The following is an 18,602-nucleotide window of genomic DNA, read 5'->3' as shown; positions in this document are numbered from 1 at the left end:
CCGGCAGTATGAAGCTCCCAGGAAGAAAAAAATCTATGGGCCAGCAGCTGGATTCGATCTTGGCATTTTCGCATTGGAATCCAGTATACGCTAACCACTCAGCTACTCCCTTCCTTACTATTAGTTATTTTTTTTTTTTTTTTCTGAATTTATACATCTTTTATGTTTTATTTTAATTTATTTCTCTCTTTCTAGCCAATACATCATTGTAACGTAATTTTTTTTCCCTTCTTCTCCTTTGAAGTATAGGGTATTCCTGACAAACAGCACATGTACTATACCAATTGCATAATTTACCTATTTATATTAAATATATTTTTGACAAGTATTTTCTAAATTATAAAAAAATACTATCAATCAAACTAAAATCTATCTATGCATATTTTGTTTATAATTATGGACAATAAATATGTTTTCTAGTTCCTAAAACTCGATAACTTCCAAGAATGGCAACAATTAATAATAATACCAAATAAAAGTAAAGAAATCATAGATAGAGATTATCACAAAAACATTAAACGATAGATTAAAAGTTTATCGCTGGCTACATACCCATATATATTCATAAATTTGCTGAAATATCTAATATACATCTTAGGAAGGTCATATTTATTAACTACGAGGAGAGGCATTCACCATGAAGAAAACAATCTATTTAATAGTGATTTTGCAAATTTCTTTCTTGGCTGCAATGGTAAGTTTTTATATATTTGTATGTGCATATTACATATATTGGTGGAATGAAATTAATCATCACTAACTCTCAGAAGTTGCTGTTAATAAATGTGAAATTTTAAAAATTAAGAATAAATAAAGCCTTTATTCCAAAAAAATTATTCACACACATTCAATTCAATTCAACATTATTAAATAATTGAAGTTGACTTTTCAATTTGAAAATTTGACTTTGTGTTGAAAATTTAATTAGTAAAAAAAAATTTAACCAATAAACCCTTTTTTTTCGGAATTAGGCCAATTTCTGGGCAAAGGCATCTCCACTTAGTTTTACTCCTTGCCTTAGAATTTCAGTTAGATCCAACGAATTTATGAATCCCGTCCTTCCATCTTGTTGCTTTCTTTTGTGGATTTACGCCTAAAAGAGACTAGTTGTCCCAAATAAACTGTGCTTTCTACCTAATCTTATAACAATACATTTCTCTGGCCCGTTTATTATCAGCTTCATTTATTTTTGGGATTTATTCTTCAAAACCGTTCTTCCTGCTTGTTCAAGAAGTTCCTTAATCAAATGAAAAATCGTCTACTGAGGAATTGAAAAGATCTGGTTTAATTTTCAACTTTACTGAAATTTTATAATAAAACTGTCATCATTTCATGCTATTAATTCAGATGATTATTCTATTCTAAAAGAGGTCGAATTTTACCGAAAAAACTTGCATCAGTTCTCATAGATTTAAGATAGTGCGTTTAAACGTTTAGATCAACCCCCAGAACAGTTATAAGCTCATAGAAAAAGAAAATGTAAGGGCGGCCAAATTGTAATCAAATCCGAGCCATTTGGGAACTACAACTGGGCAAATTCCTTCTTTAAGACCTATGCTCTTTCAGCATACGATCCTCATAAATCTGAATGTTCTTTATTATTTTTAAATGAATATTACTCAAGAATCATACAAAAATATATAGCCTAGAATTCGAATTAAAAGCCAGTAAAATGTTAATCTTCAGTTCTTTTCCATAAGATAGTCTGTAAAATCGATCATTTTAAGATAGTAGCGAGGATAACTTGTTCTGCTAATACTTTCGTAATTTATTTACTTTTCCATTGACTTTTATTTCGTAACCATAGTAACTGTCAACTAATCGGAGTAATTTTTTACAGAGAAAATTCCTACTAAATTGTAACCAATGGACGAACCCTGCAATCATGTCAGGTATTCAGATTGCATGAATCAATATGGAATTTAACATTACAAAACAAATTAAAATGAAAAATTTCTAATATATTTTCTTTTTGAAAAATTCTTTACCAACGCCCATGTACATAAAACAGCCCAACTGACCCAAACTCTTATCATTTTTCCAACCAGAAATTAAAATAGATATTCCTTTAAACAGGAATATTGTTGAACAAGAAACAGAAAGAATGGCAATGGAAGTCGAATCCAACTAAATCTCTTATTAAGATATTACTCATAAGGTCCTATTAAGATTTGTTTTTAACTTAATTTGTTCAAAGGTTTTCCACCTAATATTTATTTTCATTATATATAAAATTATTCTACTGTAATTGTCTAGGTATTAAGCCTTGAGGCTGAGACAGAAGAACCAGTTACTCAGAAACCAGACTTAGAAGAATCTTTTTTGAATATTTCAGCATCCATAAAAAATATATCAGAAAAAATAGCAGGTATCGCCTCTCTTTTGCCAAAAGCTTCTCCAAAAAATTCTTCAGAGAGTTCAGAAGTAAGCTTTATTTTAGAAATATGAATCTTCAAAATTTTTTCATTGCATTAATCTCAAAACTAATTGGAAAATATTCAATTTGCAAGAAAGTAATAAAAATTTGTAATATTTTACAGAGTGACCAAAACAATGACTTAGACGTTACTAATTATAATGGCACTTATGACAGTATATTTGAAAAAGTGGAAAATATAAAAAATAAAGTAAAAGAACTTAAAAATACTCTGCGATCTTTAAGTACAACCTTGGATAAAGGATTCGATGCCGAGAAGTAAATATATCGCTCATATATCATCACTAAGGGCAGGATATTTAAGTATTTGTTAGAAAGTTGCTGTTGAGAAATAAAACCATTAATGAATTTTCATCTAACACTGACAAGCGGCTTGATATACATATGTACCTTTTTATTTAAAGAAACAAATATTTCAACTTTTATCTAAATTATAAACAAATTTTGCCTAATGCAGTTAAAAATAGGGTTTAACTCAAAAATTTACGTTTTGTTTTAGAATCCTGTTATTTAATTAAAATAAACAAAACGCTTATTACATTTTTTGACTTTGTATATATATATATAGCGGTATTGACTCTTACGCGGAGTTCCCTTAGATATCTTGCCATTAGATTTATCTATTTCTAGCAGCTTCAATAACCCGCAATCCAGGAGTCTTCTGTCAATACAGATGGTTTCAGATTTTGAGGTGCCTTAATTTAAAAAAACATCTTCAGTGATTTTTTCCTATTACAAAATAATAATTAATTATACTGATACATTCCTCATGAGGAGCATGTTGTATGAAGAAATGAGTGCGTGTACTTTGAAAGAAAGAAAGAAAGAAAGAAAGAAATACGTTTATTAATGTCCTGGGACATTAGTCCCTTAAGGACAACAAAAAGTATATACATAAATTTAATAAACTAAAATTTCTCTTCTGAGTTGCTGCCAAATTAATATTTACAATATATACAGAGTAAAACAAAAAGATAAAAAATAAAACTAAAATTCCATTTCCGTTTTAAATATATACACAAATAAATACATAAATAAAAATGTTAACTTAAAAGAAAAGAATAGGTCTACTGCTTACAATATAATAATTATATAATGATAATAGTAACATTAATAACAATAATATCAATAATAATAGTAATAGTGATAGTGATAATAAGTAGAGGAAAACATGACAAAATAAAGATAATAATTGGAACAAAGAAGTAATAATAGTAATGATAATAATAACTTTAATAATAAATCACTGATTTAGATAACTTTTGATAAGATGTTCGTATAAATGAGGTTTAAACGTATTGACAGACTTTGCACGCAAACCAATCGGAAGTGAGTTCCATAACCTGCAAGCTTTTAAATAAAAAGAATTTTGATAGGTTGCAGTCCTAGGTGTGGGCGTGTACAACTTTGTATCCACTTGTCGAGTGGTCCTCAAGTGTAACTGTTCTTTGCTACTAAATAGTGAATACAGATAATCTGGTGCTCTATTTTTGAACAGAAAATAAATAAAGGCACCTAAAAAATATTGCCTTCTGTATTCAACATTTAGCCAGTTCAGACGATGGTAATAAGGAGTAATATGTTCATCTCTCCTGACATCAAAAATGAAACGAACACCCGAGTTTAGAGCTCTTTGTATCCTTGTATTCAGTTCTGAAGTCAGGTCCAAATAAACAAGACAGCAATAATCTACATGCGGGAGGATGAGTGTTTGAACCAACTGCTTTCTTAGTGACACAGGCAAGATTTCTTTATGGTACTTCAGTTGATACAGAGCTTTGTTCATTCTATTGACAACATCACCCACATGATTATGCCAAGTTAAGGTGCTATTGAAGGTAACTCCCAAAAACTTAGCAGAATCCACATAAGGTAGATCAATGTTACCAATTTTTATCCTAGAAATATTGTTAAAATCGAGAGAGAGAGAGAGAGAGAGAGAATAAACTATCATTAAAAATCACACGTTTGACATATAATTAGATATATAAATGAAATAGAGGCGCCACGGTAGCCGAGCGGTTAAGAGTAAAACTCGCAAAGCTAATACATTGTGGTACTGGGTTCGAGTCCCGGTCTTAGGCATTGGATTTTATTTAAAGGTTAATAAAAGAAATGTTTGCTAGTCGCCTCCGTCCACAACACCTAATTGTTAGTTGGACGTAAAGCCCGCCTGAAAAAATTGGCAATTACTTTACTTATAAATGAAATATTGTACAAAGAAAAGCCAAAAAATTATTTCATATCAGACCTTGTTTTTTTTTTATTTTAGATTTCAAAAAGAGAATAACGAGTAGTAAAAGATTTTTTCTTTTAAGTGATTCCAACAAAGGATACATTACATTAAAAGATTACAGCAATAAATAAATATTTATTTATATAATTGTATATAAAATGTAAAAAAGAAAAAATTATATATAAAAATATATACATAACACTTTTTTTACACAATAATTACTTCGTTTCATTTAATAAACAAACATATTTTGTTGATTACCTTTGAGTTTGAAAATTATGTAAAAACAATAATGTTGAACAAAAAGAATTATGGCACTTTAAAAGTAAGTGGAATAGTAATTTATTTTTACAAGTAAGAATATAAAAATATGTAAAATCTGTAATAATCATGTAAAAATATTATATAAATAATGCGACAGTAAAGATTTTAATAATAAATGATTCTTTTTACATAAAATTTATTAAGTTTTTATGGAAACCACACATGACCCAGCTCTTCCCGTATTGAGTGAGGCTACCTGCAATATCATATAAACTTTTAATAAAAAACAATTTAATATAACATGTGGAGTAAAGAATTCGACCCATTCACGCACCTAAATTGGCAGGCGTTAAACCTGACTGAAAAAGTAGGCGAGTTTTACTTTTAGAGGTACAAAGAAGTGTGAGTGATATGTATGTTGTGTATACCTGAATATGTAGAGAGTGTGATTATTTCTAAGATAATAAAATTATGTTTTATAAATACATTGAAATAATGAGAGTAATTTCATTAATTCAAAAATGTGACAACAGCTAAACTAAGGAAAAAATCATTTTTTTTAAATTAATTTTTAGCTTGCAATCTGACAACCCTTCAGACAGCTAGTTGTTAAGAACCAAAGATAGAGTGTAATTTTTGTTTTAATAAATTTAATAATTTAATCAATGTATTTGTATTCCTTTATGTATTTCTTTCTTGATTTACATGTTATTAAAAAGCTGGGTCATTCCATGTCAAATCAACACAAAAAAAGACCATTTTTGACCTCACCATCTCGGATTTTCTTGAAATTTGGCACATGTGTACTATTGGTATAGACTTGGAAAAATATGAAATTTTACTGTGATAAGTCAACTGGTTTATGAGTTACAGGGCTGTAAAGTTGCCAAAAATGGGCTGAAAAACAGGGAACCCTGTGTTTTTGAAAATAGTAATAATGAATCAATGAATCATAATTAATAATTATTAAGATTTAAAATATTGATTTTGAAATCATTTTTAGAATTAATAATTATGATTACAGTAATTATTCATATTAATTATAATATATTATTTTAATGAAATTATGCAGTTAATCAAATTATACAAAAATAATTCAATTCAATATCTTTGTCCAAGAACAGTCTTCTTTGGGTGAGATAACAGCCTCTTTAAGTTGGTTTAAGTCGGCAAAGGGCCTTGTGATGGAGTAGGGGGTTCGGTAAAGAGACTGGCAGCTCGTGCTAGTTTGCAACCACCCTATGGAAATCAAATCCAAACTTCACTACAACTTTTTGAGTGGGCAGTAGAAAACATCACCTACGTAGACTTTGCATATTCAACCCAGGAAGACTATGCTGAATCTGAGTGTTTTTTAAAAAATCGGTTTGCTCAAGCATTGGCTATTAAAGGAACACAGCAATACCATGCTTTCATTCCCAGAAGTAAATCCAAAATATTGGTTAAAAACTTTTCTATGAACTCAGAAGCTTGCGAAATGGAAGTTTCAAAATTCCCTGATAATCTAAAATTAGCCGCCATATCAGGTTGTATATCAGTGTAGTCTATAAAGAAACTGGTGGCTTGGCTTGGATATGTTTTAGAGAAAAATGAAGAACTTGATGAAGTAAAAGTAACTTTTCCTCATCCAGCTGGACCCTCTAAATCATCTCGCATCCAAGAAATGCCGATATTCTTTGGGTCTCAGTAGTGGATGTTTTGATAAAAATTGATCCTGTGACTCTGACTGGAAGAACTTACATATGTCCTACTAGAAAGTGATGCATGACAAACAAATGACGCCTTTTCAAGCTTAAAATATTAAAGAGATCCTATTACTTAACAGTATGTTTTACTTTGGACTTATTAGTGGAATTATTATTAGCATTATTGTATTAACATGAATTCAGAATTGAATTAATCGGATTGGAGCTTTAGTCTACTACTAGCTATTCATGGAATTAATTTTAAAATTTTAAAATATGTACTTTTTAAAAAATTTAAAATTTAAATTTTAAATTTAAATTTAACAAACTTTATTTATCCTAACGCATATGGTGTCGCATATCACAGGAAAGGGCATTATATATGCTATAAAATGACACCAATCCCAAGTCTGTAGCTCAATTAGGAAAGCTTCTACAGTAATTCAAAAACACGGGGTTCCCTGTTTTTCAGCCCATTTTTGGCAACTTTACAGCCATGTAACTCATAAACCAGTTGACATATCACAGTAAAATTTCATATTTTTCCAAGTCTATACCAATAGTACATATGTGCCAAATTTCAAGAAAATCCGAGATGGTGAGGTTCTGACCCCGTGTTGATTTGACATGGAATGACCCAGCTGGACTAAATTCCACGTGTTAAATAAAATATCTTCAATTTCTGTCGCTTGATAGATATTTTTTGAACTTTATACACCTCTTATGAACAATAATCATTAAATTCAAGGTAGCACGAAAAAGAGTTATTATTATTATAACATCACTAAATGGACTTTTAATCAGGGTAGCAAAGTTCATAATGTAAAATACTGTAATTTTCTAAACATTATTTTATATTACCTCGTATTGTTGGGATACCAGTGTAATTTATTGCTGTATATAATTTATTAAATGATTTTCCTTATCATAAATTCGTTTTAATTGGAGACATTAATTTGAGGTTAGCGAATGCCCACATAGTTCAGAAAGAAATGTTACCTAAAGGTTGTCTGTTCAGTTCTACAAGAATTTCAAAAGACCTATTTTGAATGCCAATAGACAAATTTTGCTTAAATTGTGTTATGATTAAAATCTTTTAATTTTTAATGGTAGAAGTTTATCTGATTCATTCGTGCACTTTTTGACGATCCTACTGGACAGTTTTAATAAGGATGCCAAACATGTTTAGGGGACTCAAGAGAGAAGTAATTATGGACGAAAAAAGATGAGCAGCTCTTTAGGGGTAAACTAATGCTAATATAAGAATTTCCGGCAGATCTACAAGAGATTCTACATATTCTGTTAAGGCCGCAGCTGTTATGAGAATTAAAGCGATTGTATAAAGGTAAATTTCCGCCCGAACCACAAATGGTTTGATTGATTGTAAGCATTCGCATTTAATATAGTTAACTGAATTTAGTTATTGAACATAGTAAGGAAAAATGATTCGTGTTAATTAAAGAACAGTATATAAAAAAGTAAGTAAGTGTAAACAGCTATGCAGAATTTATTATGCAATTTAACCAAGTAAATAACCGTAAAGATTTTTTGGACATTGATAAACTTAAATAAAAAAGAAGGAATGCTGAAGAAAAGAAGAAATTGTTCTTTGAAATGTTACTGATCTCCGACAACAAACGGTTTGAAATTAATTCCCATGTTTCACTACTGTATCAACGGAATGAATCGCACAAGTTTCTAAAAACATTTGTCCGATCTAAGGAATGGACAATCACGTTTCCAATTCCATTACATGCATCGAGAATAGTGACCAGATTTATTAAAAAAAAAAAATGCTGAAAAATTACTGTTTTTAACGAATAGTACACATACTTGGGTCCATGTATTATAATACGGATTGTAGGCTTCCACCAGCCTAAGGTAAGACTGGCCATCATAACCTCCCACGGCTAACAGCTGATCTCCAAGTACACCTATCCCAATAGCATCACGTCCTACGCTCATACAAGCCACGTTTGTCCATGTATCAGTTTTAGGGTCATATCTATAATTAACAAAATTAATATATTAATCAAAAATTAAGAAATTATAAAACTCTAAATAATCTGAATGATAATAAAACCTTTCAACACAATCGAATCTAGCTGCTGAAGGGTTAGTAGTAGGAACGTCATGTCCACCAAGGGCGTATAAACATTCACCAAGAACTGCTACAGCTACGCCACCCCTTCGTTTACTCATAGGCGAACAGTTAGTCCATTTATTTGTATGAGGGTCATACACTTCTACGGTCCTAAGACAAGAAACTCCATCTCGGCCTCCAACAGCGTACAACCTCAAAAAAGTCAGCTTCATTAGTAAATCTTTTTTTTTTCTTTTTTTTATGATTTTAAGTTCCTTAAATATAAAAGACAACATTTTCAAGCGCTACTCGAAAAAAATTAAGAGATAAATAGAGACGTCCTATTAAACTTTTAGATTATTCACAAACTCCTAATTATATAAATATTTACTTAAGTGTAAAAAAAAATAAAATGAAGAGTAAGACCTTTTGGAAGGAACTTAAATGTCGCAAATAAATGACGGTTTCGATTTAGATTTAGAAATGTAACGATGACGTGTGACTTACATTCTAAATTGGAAGACATTAGTATCAATTCGAACTACCACAGGATGTTTTAAAAGGCACTTACGAATATATTTAGTACAGCAGGCAAGAAAATTTGAGCATTTACTCAAGGTTTTTGAGAAGAACAGGATAGATTCATAGATGTTTATGCTGGGATGTTCTATGGATTGGAAACTTTGGTTTGTCAGACATAGAAAAATGCGAAACAATAGGAAAATATCCTAGCCTCACAATTGTGTATATGGCATTTGTTGTATATGGCAATGTACCTCGAATTTTGTTGAAAATGGTTAACGGTTAACGTATTATGTTAATTCAAGGAGATCTAATGCCAGCATGTACCAAATGAAAACTGAAAATACAACTATTTACGAGGTTCTCAACTTCGAATTGCAGGCCCCTATAAGAATGAAGGGAATTTCGCATACTTTATATAATTAATCTGAACAAGCCATTATCCATGGAAGAGCACTAAGAAGGACCTTTAAATCGACCAAGTAAAGTAATCGCCTATTTTTTCAGGCGGGGCTTAACGTCCAACTACCAATTAGAGGTCGTGGACGGAGGCAACTAGCAAACATACTTTACTGTAAATTTCTTTTATTAACCATTAAATAAAATCAAAGGCCTAAGACCGGGAATTGAACCCAGTACCACAATACATATTAGCTTCGCAGGTCTCGCCTCTAACCGCTCAGCTACTGTGGCGCCTACGACCAAGGCACATTTCTACTCATTTTCCTTGTTTGAAATGAAATTTTAAAAAAAATGGATTAGTGACGAAAATCTAGCGTGAAACCATTCAAGGCGTCGACAGTGAACAGGAAAGCAGCGAAATAAGAATGCCGAAGAAAATTTTGGAATATGTACTGGAAATTTTGAAAAAGGGAACTGACTACTGAATTTTTCAATGCAAAGAATTTTTTTTATTTTTTTTTTTAAAGCTCATACTGATTAAATATCAATAACTTTTTAAAATAATAATATATCATGTCTAGTTATTTTTTCAAAGGAAAAAATACTTTTAAGCCAGAAAGTTTGTTTCTGCAAGATGTGTTTTGAACAAACTCGAAATTTTGAGAAATTTTTCAGTTAGAGATAAAAAAAAAAGTGATGGAAAGTTTATTTAAAGTCCCAATCCATAAAATAATTTGTGTACCTATTATTGAGAACGGCTAATCCAACAGTAGATCGTTGTGTTGTCATAGGAGCCACATAAGACCACTGACCTGTTTCAGGATCCCAGCGCTCAACTGTATTTAAATAAGACCAACCGTCATGACCGCCAACAGCGTATAATGGGCCTGAATCTGAGATTAGGGCAAGACCAAGCCCATGACGATGTGTAGACATTGGTGCCAGAGATGACCATATCCTACAGGCAACATTAAACAATAGTTTATTATTTTTTTAAAGAAAATTATTAAAGATGTGGATTATCTCCAATGTGGGCCAGATATAGAATAGACAGATGTAAAAAGTATATACATTTACTCAGATGTACTAAACGGGATTTAGACACTATCTGGGCAAATTTAAACTTGGATTAAGGTAAACTGGTTCAAATGATGCTGCTCAATATCACTTCTCTTAAATTTTCTGGTTCCATTCCGTTTAACTGTATTCCTTTCATTTAAAACCAACGGGTAAACTGATTATTTATCATTGCTTTTCGCTTATTAACATGATAACTGATGTTTATAAATTGGAACAATTTTTCGTTTCTTTTAAAGAATCTATGGAGAATAAAAGTTGTAAAAACTTTAACAAAGAGGAAGCAGATTAACTTACTCAACTTAGTAACCACAAAAGATGTTTTTTGGTGAAAACAAAAATGATGATATTTCTAAGTAAAGGGAGAGAACATGCATGGAAAAGTTAGAACAGTTTTATGAAATTAGTGTTATGATGTCAATAGCTAGAAAGCACTCAAAGATAAGAATGAGCACCTTAAAAAAAATCCTGTAAAAAGAAAGAAGGCTTTATCAAAGTTAATTTATTTACTAATACCAATGATTAAATAACTCAAAAAGACTGATCACTAAATGAGTTGGAAAATACTTCAGCTGAAGCGTTAGTTTTTTTACATTTGACTTAACTACAGTATAAAGAGAATAAAGTTTCCATTAGACTGCCTTTACACAACATACAGCTGCACAGAAAATATGATTTAGTGAAAAGAGAAGAAATAACTGTTGATTCTGCAACGACAACTACATCAAGATCATTGATGTAGAAACGTCGTAGCATGCAGGTTTATTGTATCCCTTCCTGAGAGAAGGATGAAGTCCCAAAACGATCAGAGATGCAATAAACATATTTCCTACGTCAGATAAAATCAATGATATTTTTTTAGCACTACGGATCTAACCACATTTTCAACATCAAGATCAGTTAAAGAGAAAAACATGATATCAATATTTAAAGAAAAAAAAAACAAAACTTATTATCCTGTTTGTGGTAGAAACTGATTCGATTGTAGTCGCCAAAATTAAGATTAGAATTACATGAAGCACTATATCTTAAAGTTAGAAGGAGCCCAACCCTTCATTTTTTATTTTTTAAATAAAAAACGGATCAATATCCAATTTACAGAAACAACAATAATTATAACATTAGATAGTTTTCTTTTTCAGTTATTGTTTCCATTAATTCTTGTATCTGGAGAACTATGTAACTAACTAGACTATGAAAAATGTTCGCTATATTTTTACTGAAGAAAAACACAGTTTCTTCCGATTTTTTTTATAATTATCCATTTTTGATCTATGCAGATACCTGTCACTTATATGGAAATTTTGATTCACTACTTCTTCATCAAAAAAATTTCAAGTAATTCTTCCCCTTTCCAATTATTTCCAATACAACTTTTATTGGTTTCATTCACCCCACAACTCAAATATGGCTGTTTGGTTAATCTTTTTTACACTGATTGGGCCCGATATAAAAATGTTCAGTTTAAAACTGCAATATGTTTTCGTAAATATATTATTTATAAGAAAACATAGTGGAATTTTTCGTTAAAGCAAAAAAAAAAAGTTATATTTTGTAAAAATAAAAAATTACCTTAATACTAGTTACATAATAATCTAAAACTTGAATCAATATATTATAAAATTTCAAATCCAATAATAAAATTTTCAATATAAATTATGTTCTAATGTTTATTACATTGAGTTCAGTGAACTTATTATTTATCGTCATCAAGTGCTGAAAAACATCTTATTTAGGGAATGTACTGCGAAGAGAGAAATATAGTGTTGAGATGAGGAAGATTGGGGAGGGTCATCGAAGAGTGGGACGAAGAAAGATATATTGCTAAAATTAAGATCTGGAAGAGCATGCTGTTGGCAGAACATGGAAATACGTTCTCCAAAGTAATTGTCAACGTTGTAGACTAGGAGGACATTTAGAAATTCTAAATAATCTTCAACGAATTTCGATAGAAAATGTACTTAAGCTTAAATTAAAATAAGGCTGTCCTAATCAATCTAGGACCAAGCAAAACAAAACATTTAAAGAAATCACCTAGTCTCAAGGTTAAACCATTCTACAGAATTAAGTGTTTTAAGTCCATCACGCCCACCAACTACTATCAGTCTTCTATCAAGAGCTGCTACTCCAAACTGTAATCGTCTTCCACCCATCGAACCAACAGTTGACCACTTATCTTCCCTGGCATTATATACTTCTATACTTGTTGCTCCGGCTTTATATGAAATAAAGTAAAAAAAAAAAATCAGAAGCTAAGGAAACTTCTAAGAAATTAACCTAAGTTGTTCAGCAGACTAACCTTTATTAGCATCCATTCCTCCAACAGCGTATAACAAGCCAATCGTAGACTTGCGTGGAACAGTTCGCCATGAATAGAAGTCGGATCTTCTTTCAGGAAGTAAATGATATTTCAAAGCTTCCATCAGTAAAATAAGAGTCTCGGCATTGTCTTTTATCCACGGTTCAACAACATCGGCAAGGAACTAAACTCAAAATCACTATATTTATTGCACTGTTAAGATTTTAGCCTAAAACTATAAAAGTGATTGGACATTCTCCATGCACTAACAGTTCCAAAATAAATAGACTAAAGAGTCTAAGTAAAGACATAACAGTGATTAAATTATTTTCGAGCTTGTTTGACCAAGAGGTTACCCCCTTTTGGAAATATTTAGGAGGCACGAGGCGTATGGAGTTGAAAACATTGGCAGATTCATCTTGAAATTCTAATTTTTTTAAAAAAATATTTATGAAAATAAATCATTACAAATTTTCTTAGCAAGTGTACACGGTGGAAAAGTTGTCACATACTAGGCCCGACTTTACAAAGTGTTCGTGTCCTCAAAGCCTCGGTAAATAATGCCATTAACAGCCTAAATTTGCTCAGGTATATTCCGGCTGTAAATGAATGGACAATATTAATTACTCTGAGGGAAGGGATTAGCTATGAGGTTAGCGTATTGGATTCCCACGCGGAGGTTCCGGGTACGAATCCAGCTACTGACCCTTAGATTTTCTCTTCCTAGGAGCTTTTTACAGCTCACTGTCCGGTGATGGATAATGTTGTCTGCAACGAGAGAACACTGTCCGGAGGCCGGCAGTGACCGAAAAAAACTCCGGGCCCCATTAACCTCAGTTCTTGACGCGCCTTAAATCATTAAAAAAAAATAAAATTACTCTCCTTCAGTATTAAGAAGTTGTTCCAAACCACTGTTTTATTTTTTTCCCTTAAGCTATTCGTAAAGAACGAACAAAAGGTTCTGGCCACTAATCATGAGGTTGCCCCCTTGCTTAAAAGATGTTGGCCGTTATCTACAACGTCAACATGCTCTGCATGACTCCCAAATTAGAGTATTTTTGTTTTTGCGCCAAATATTCAAAAGTCAAGGCACTCATTTTCTATTGATAACGCGTGTGTTCAGAGCTTTAAGGCCGATTTTACTGACCGGAAGGGGATAATCAGGTCTCGAGAATCCCGATGCCCAGAGTCTTCCACCTCTTTAAGGATTTCTTCCTCAACCTTAAACTGATCAGATGTGGGCTCGAGAGTAATTTCCATCTGAACTGGAATTAAATGTCCATTACTTCCATGCATAAACTAGCGCTGCATTTTCTCAAACTTCTCCTTGGTAGTTAACAACATGATCTTATTATATGATTTTTTCGCGCCTTCATTAGACAGGGGCTGAAAGAAACATGTCCGATGAGGCCACTTATTTTATATCTACTGTCTTAATTATCAAAAATTATTAAGTACAAAAAATACAAACTTTATTAAATTAATAACGTAATATTGATAGTAGAAGTAGAACAAGCTCAATGGCATCCTAATTAAAATCCTTATATAATCATCTGATTATTTCATAAATCCACAATTATATAAGAGAAATCAAACAGTTATCGTATGTCATGTTACCATTCAAAAAATTTAGAATGAAAGTTATCTGTGAAAGGACACGTACTGGGACTTTCTTTTACTTGCGACACTATTTATGTCATGTTTTATATCAATTCTAATCTCTATCAATAAATAGTATAGTTAATATTTCAATATACTCTAAATCTTGTATAATGTGATTAAAATATTAAGTATACATTACCGAAGGCGAAAGAAGAGGTAGTTTTACACACTGCAATAAATTGGCAATGTCTTTAGATCTTGAATCTTTATCATATTCAACCCAAGACATCACACCCTAAAATTAAATAAAGTTAATTTTCTGCTGAAAATTAATTGCTAACTTGAAAAAAGCTCATTTTAACTAATGGATATTAACTTACATAAAATATATCTTCTTCCGAAGGGACATTAAGTTCATCTGACTTTAGTAATTTAGCCACTTCTACTGCGGGTAACGTTAAGAATTCTTGATTCTTTAACACTTCCACAAAATGTTCCTGTAAGTTTCGAGTTACTTAATGAAATACACAAGTTTATGTTCAAAAATTTCTTTTGCTCCTTTTCCTTCTACTTTCAACTGGACAAAAAATTATCTACAAGGGGTTTTTTTTCACAAACAACTCAGTCTAAGTATCTACAAATATGATGTTCATTTTTATTTATTTGTTACAACCATTCAGGCTGGTAAAGGGGATTGAATTCTTACCAGCCAATAAATAACTGGACCCACTTGTCTGTAAATGTTTGCCAATTCAGTAAAGATATTAAGTGTACCCCAGCAAAAGGCCCTTTTAGCTGAAGTTCATGGCCCTTTAAAACCTACCAACAATTTGAAGTAGTATAATGAACGAGAAAGAACGGATTTGTGGCATGTACTAAAAACAAAACAAAAATTAACTTACGGCTATAAACTTAATAGCTGCATCTCTTAAGTCAAGACAGTTTCTTGAATCAGCAAAAAGAGCAATGCCAATGCAATTTGAAGGATCTAATTGTTGCCTTAGAAATCCTGAGCAAGCTTCGACCACTTTATTCAGACCAAGTAGTGATGCTGTAGCAAGCAAGGTTTCAACTGAATCTTCTCGTAGCTCTACCTGCCCAGTATAGCAATAGTTCACAAGATCTTTAAGGGCCACTCCACAAACCCCATGCAACTCAATTTTCTCTTGCCTCGATTCAACCAGATCTCCAGTGAACATAGCACTGAAATAATCTGATGCAGAACTTAACACTAGTCTGTGGGCACGTACAGTAGTTTCACCTGAAAAAAAGTTGAATTAGAACTAAAAGTGCGACTGCTTTCCTCACTTCATAATTTTAATAAATTTATAAGGGTTAAAAACAAAAAAAAATTCTTAAATCTAACCTGCAATTAATGTTACATCAGTTAGTTGGTTTAGAAGAAAATGTTTGTACATTTTCATTAGATTTAAATCAGCATGATTCCTTGACTTGAAGAATTCATCATGAGATGATATACTGCACAGACTGGATTCCGATGAACTATTACTTGGAATGTCACCAGGAATTCTAAAATACATACATAAATAAACGTCAAGCAAGGATGTTTTACTAAATAATTTAAAGATACAGCATACCTGTTTTTAATATTTTTGTCAGCTTTTTCTTTAATCGAATTTGCCATTTTCAGCGTGAACTCTTGTAGTCGAAAACCCGGACGGAAACTTTAGATAACATACCTTTTCTCTAAATACATGAATATTTATGTTTTACACACCCTCTCAAAGTGCATAATAAAATCTGGATGAAATCTTAAAATACAGTCCATTCCTTTAAAAAAAGTGTAATTTCTTTTAGTAATTAGGTCTTTGGTTAGTAAAAACCAAACTAACTATTGTAAGACTTTTTGATAAGAAATTTTTTGTTTAGTTTTATGTTTTTAATAAACGTACAAGAGTAAAAAGATTTAAATGTATTAATTTTGAGATTCGAAATAAGAACATCGCTGCGACTTCCTGCTATGTTAACCTTCGCCCCTCACCTGCCGTCGCCATCAGCTCTCCGACATTAACCTACCCAACAATCGGCAGTCGAACTGAGTCTGAAAAATCCGGGTTGCATCTGCAAGCTGCAACTAGATAGCGCGCTGTAGCAATGACTCATCGTCCACAGCTGGTAGGTAGTATTAGTAGTGAACTTTACCTGTAGAGTGAATAGGGAGGTGTAGAAGTTTCCACCTCCCTCGCAATCACAATTGGATGACACAAGTTTATTGTACATATACAAATTCAATATTGTCAAATTTTGACTATATCATAAGTTCCTTTCATCTTCTATTCTCACTAAATAGACTAAAAGTCCTCTTAAACCCGATTATTCATTTAACAGAATGTCGCCCCTTCTTCTTGTGTGACATCTTCCTCTGACGTCTGGAGACTCCTCTGTCTCCAGCACTTAGTAACTTAGTACTAAGTCTGTCAAATCATCAACCGCAGTATAAGCGTCTTTGGCAATGCATTAAATAAAATATCAAATGGACGTAGACAACTGGTAGATTTCTTTTAGCTATTAATTAATCATTCTTTCTTTTCCAATTTCAATTGTACACCTCATTAAATCCTCTTCGTTAACTCCCAAAATGTTACAGTCCTAAAATCTAAGAGCTCTGAAACAGAGCACGAGCTCCTAAATGAATATTAAGGTAGGATATGTTGTGCTGTATACACCTAAAAGAAAGTATTTTAAGTATCGTGAATTTATTTAGCCCCACGGCCTTGACGGATTAATTCTGCAGTCTGGCCACTCGTTGCAACACGTAATGCAACGTAAATAATATGATGCAAAACGAGGAAGGCAAAAAATTGAGATAGCGCTCTTTTAATTGGAGAAAGAAAATTGGCCCTTATCCTGAATTGGAAAAGCAAAAAGAAAGAGAGACCCAATAAACAGTCATCAGATAAGGGAGCGCGTCGATCAAAAGATGTTAAGAGAAACAGAATCGAAAGCTAGACTACAGTAAACTGGGAAAAAATTGGTTGTGAGATGTCAGTTCTGAAGAAAACAGTTCTATTTGGGTTTAGCATACGTTGGTCTTTTAATAGTGTTTGTAGAGCTCTGAACTAACTGCTTGGCAATAAATTAATAACTTCAAGTCTGAAACATTAAAATCTTAGTATGAATCAATTTTTTAGATTGCCTGTTGCAAATAAGAGAACATCGTTTCTCTCCTTAATACTTGGGATAATTATTTTGCTCTCCTTACAACGCTTGAAGAACCAGGTGTTGTCATTAGGAACTGTTGGTGTGTGTGAAGGCTAGATACAGATTAATGAATAAGTTTCTTTAGGATAAAATGTGAACGATTCGAAGAGGATTTAGTTTGATTTGGAAGCAATAAGTACTGGCAGCCATAAAGATATGGTTCATGATTCTGAACTGATTAGAAGAATGTCTTGAAAAATTGAAACTGAATTCCTACTTTTTATTCATTTATATCAGAGCGAGTTAGCAAATAATGAAATAAACAGCAATGGCAAGCAAAATCCCTTATACCTTTTCTGCAAGATCGTTGGATAGAACACTTCAAACATTAATTTTAATATACATTTATGAGGTGGACCTGTTTCATTCTAAAATTTGGGCAGTCAATTTATAAATTAAAAATGCTACGTTTACTGCAGGCTCGATAAACCGAAATTTTTGTTAAAAGATCCCAAAATTAAACTACCATACCTTTCTTTGCATCACTTGTTTATTAATGTTTTGGTTAAACTTCTTTAGCACATTTTTATTAAATTTTATTTTTATTTCTAAATTGAGAGTATTTTGCCAGTTAATGTTTAATCTTTCTATAAACTTCTCATTGTACATAAGCACGTGAAATATGTAGAGTATTATAATTTTTTTGGTGATGGATTTATCCAAATAGGAAGAGACGTTTTTAAAAGTTTCAGCCTTTTTTTGCCCAGCGTTCAGCCTAGCAATTGTAAGGGCATCTTCAGAACTTCAGGGCAAAAAACTGAGACTGAATTGAC

The 18,602-nt window shown here is 31.8% G+C and overlaps 2 protein-coding genes across 2 annotated transcripts; one reads left to right on the top strand and one right to left on the bottom strand.

The window, feature by feature from the left end:
• The first annotated feature begins 537 nt into the window (after nucleotides 1-537).
• LOC141446278 (uncharacterized) lies at nucleotides 538-5,132 on the top strand. The gene is made up of 4 exons (XM_074112814.1): nucleotides 538-694; nucleotides 2,257-2,424; nucleotides 2,541-2,695; nucleotides 4,710-5,132. Exons 1-4 carry the CDS (start codon nucleotides 638-640, stop codon nucleotides 4,732-4,734), a joined length of 405 nt encoding a protein of 134 aa, XP_073968915.1. The 5' UTR covers nucleotides 538-637; the 3' UTR covers nucleotides 4,735-5,132.
• On the bottom strand, nucleotides 4,794-16,705 carry LOC141446020 (kelch-like protein 5). The gene is made up of 12 exons (XM_074112362.1): nucleotides 16,521-16,705; nucleotides 16,206-16,398; nucleotides 15,974-16,137; nucleotides 15,510-15,868; nucleotides 14,988-15,104; nucleotides 14,807-14,902; nucleotides 13,006-13,189; nucleotides 12,741-12,921; nucleotides 10,372-10,587; nucleotides 8,706-8,918; nucleotides 8,456-8,627; nucleotides 4,794-5,193 (listed from the first exon to the last, which is right to left on the bottom strand). The coding sequence occupies exons 2-12, from the start codon at nucleotides 16,250-16,252 to the stop codon at nucleotides 5,137-5,139; spliced, it is 1,806 nt and encodes a 601-aa protein (XP_073968463.1). The 5' UTR covers nucleotides 16,253-16,398; nucleotides 16,521-16,705; the 3' UTR covers nucleotides 4,794-5,136.
• Nucleotides 16,706-18,602: the final 1,897 nt, after the last annotated feature.

This window comes from Rhodnius prolixus, unplaced genomic scaffold, assembly GCF_049639745.1.
Source record: "Rhodnius prolixus isolate KJV_2025 unplaced genomic scaffold, Rpr scaffold_1, whole genome shotgun sequence".
In the NCBI taxonomy this organism is placed as follows: domain Eukaryota; kingdom Metazoa; phylum Arthropoda; class Insecta; order Hemiptera; family Reduviidae; genus Rhodnius; species Rhodnius prolixus.
Note: the sequence above shows the minus strand (reverse complement) of the source record. Positions and strands in the feature narration are given on the sequence as shown.

Excerpts from the sequence above, each read along its gene's own strand:
- LOC141446278 (XM_074112814.1), top strand. The coding sequence starts at position 638 with ATGAAGAAAACAATCTATTTAATAGTGATTTTGCAAATTTCTTTCTTG. Across the intron at positions 695-2,256 it reads TTTCTTTCTTGGCTGCAATG|GTATTAAGCCTTGAGGCTGA; the intron begins GTAAGTTTTTAT and ends GTAATTGTCTAG. Across the intron at positions 2,425-2,540 it reads ATTCTTCAGAGAGTTCAGAA|AGTGACCAAAACAATGACTT; the intron begins GTAAGCTTTATT and ends AATATTTTACAG.
- LOC141446020 (XM_074112362.1), bottom strand. The coding sequence starts at position 16,252 with ATGGCAAATTCGATTAAAGAAAAAGCTGACAAAAATATTAAAAACAG. Across the intron at positions 8,919-10,371 it reads TTAGCCGTTCTCAATAATAG|GTTGTACGCTGTTGGAGGCC; the intron begins GTACACAAATTA and ends GACTTTTTTGAG. Across the intron at positions 5,194-8,455 it reads ATTATAATACATGGACCCAA|GTAGCCTCACTCAATACGGG; the intron begins GTATGTGTACTA and ends ATGATATTGCAG.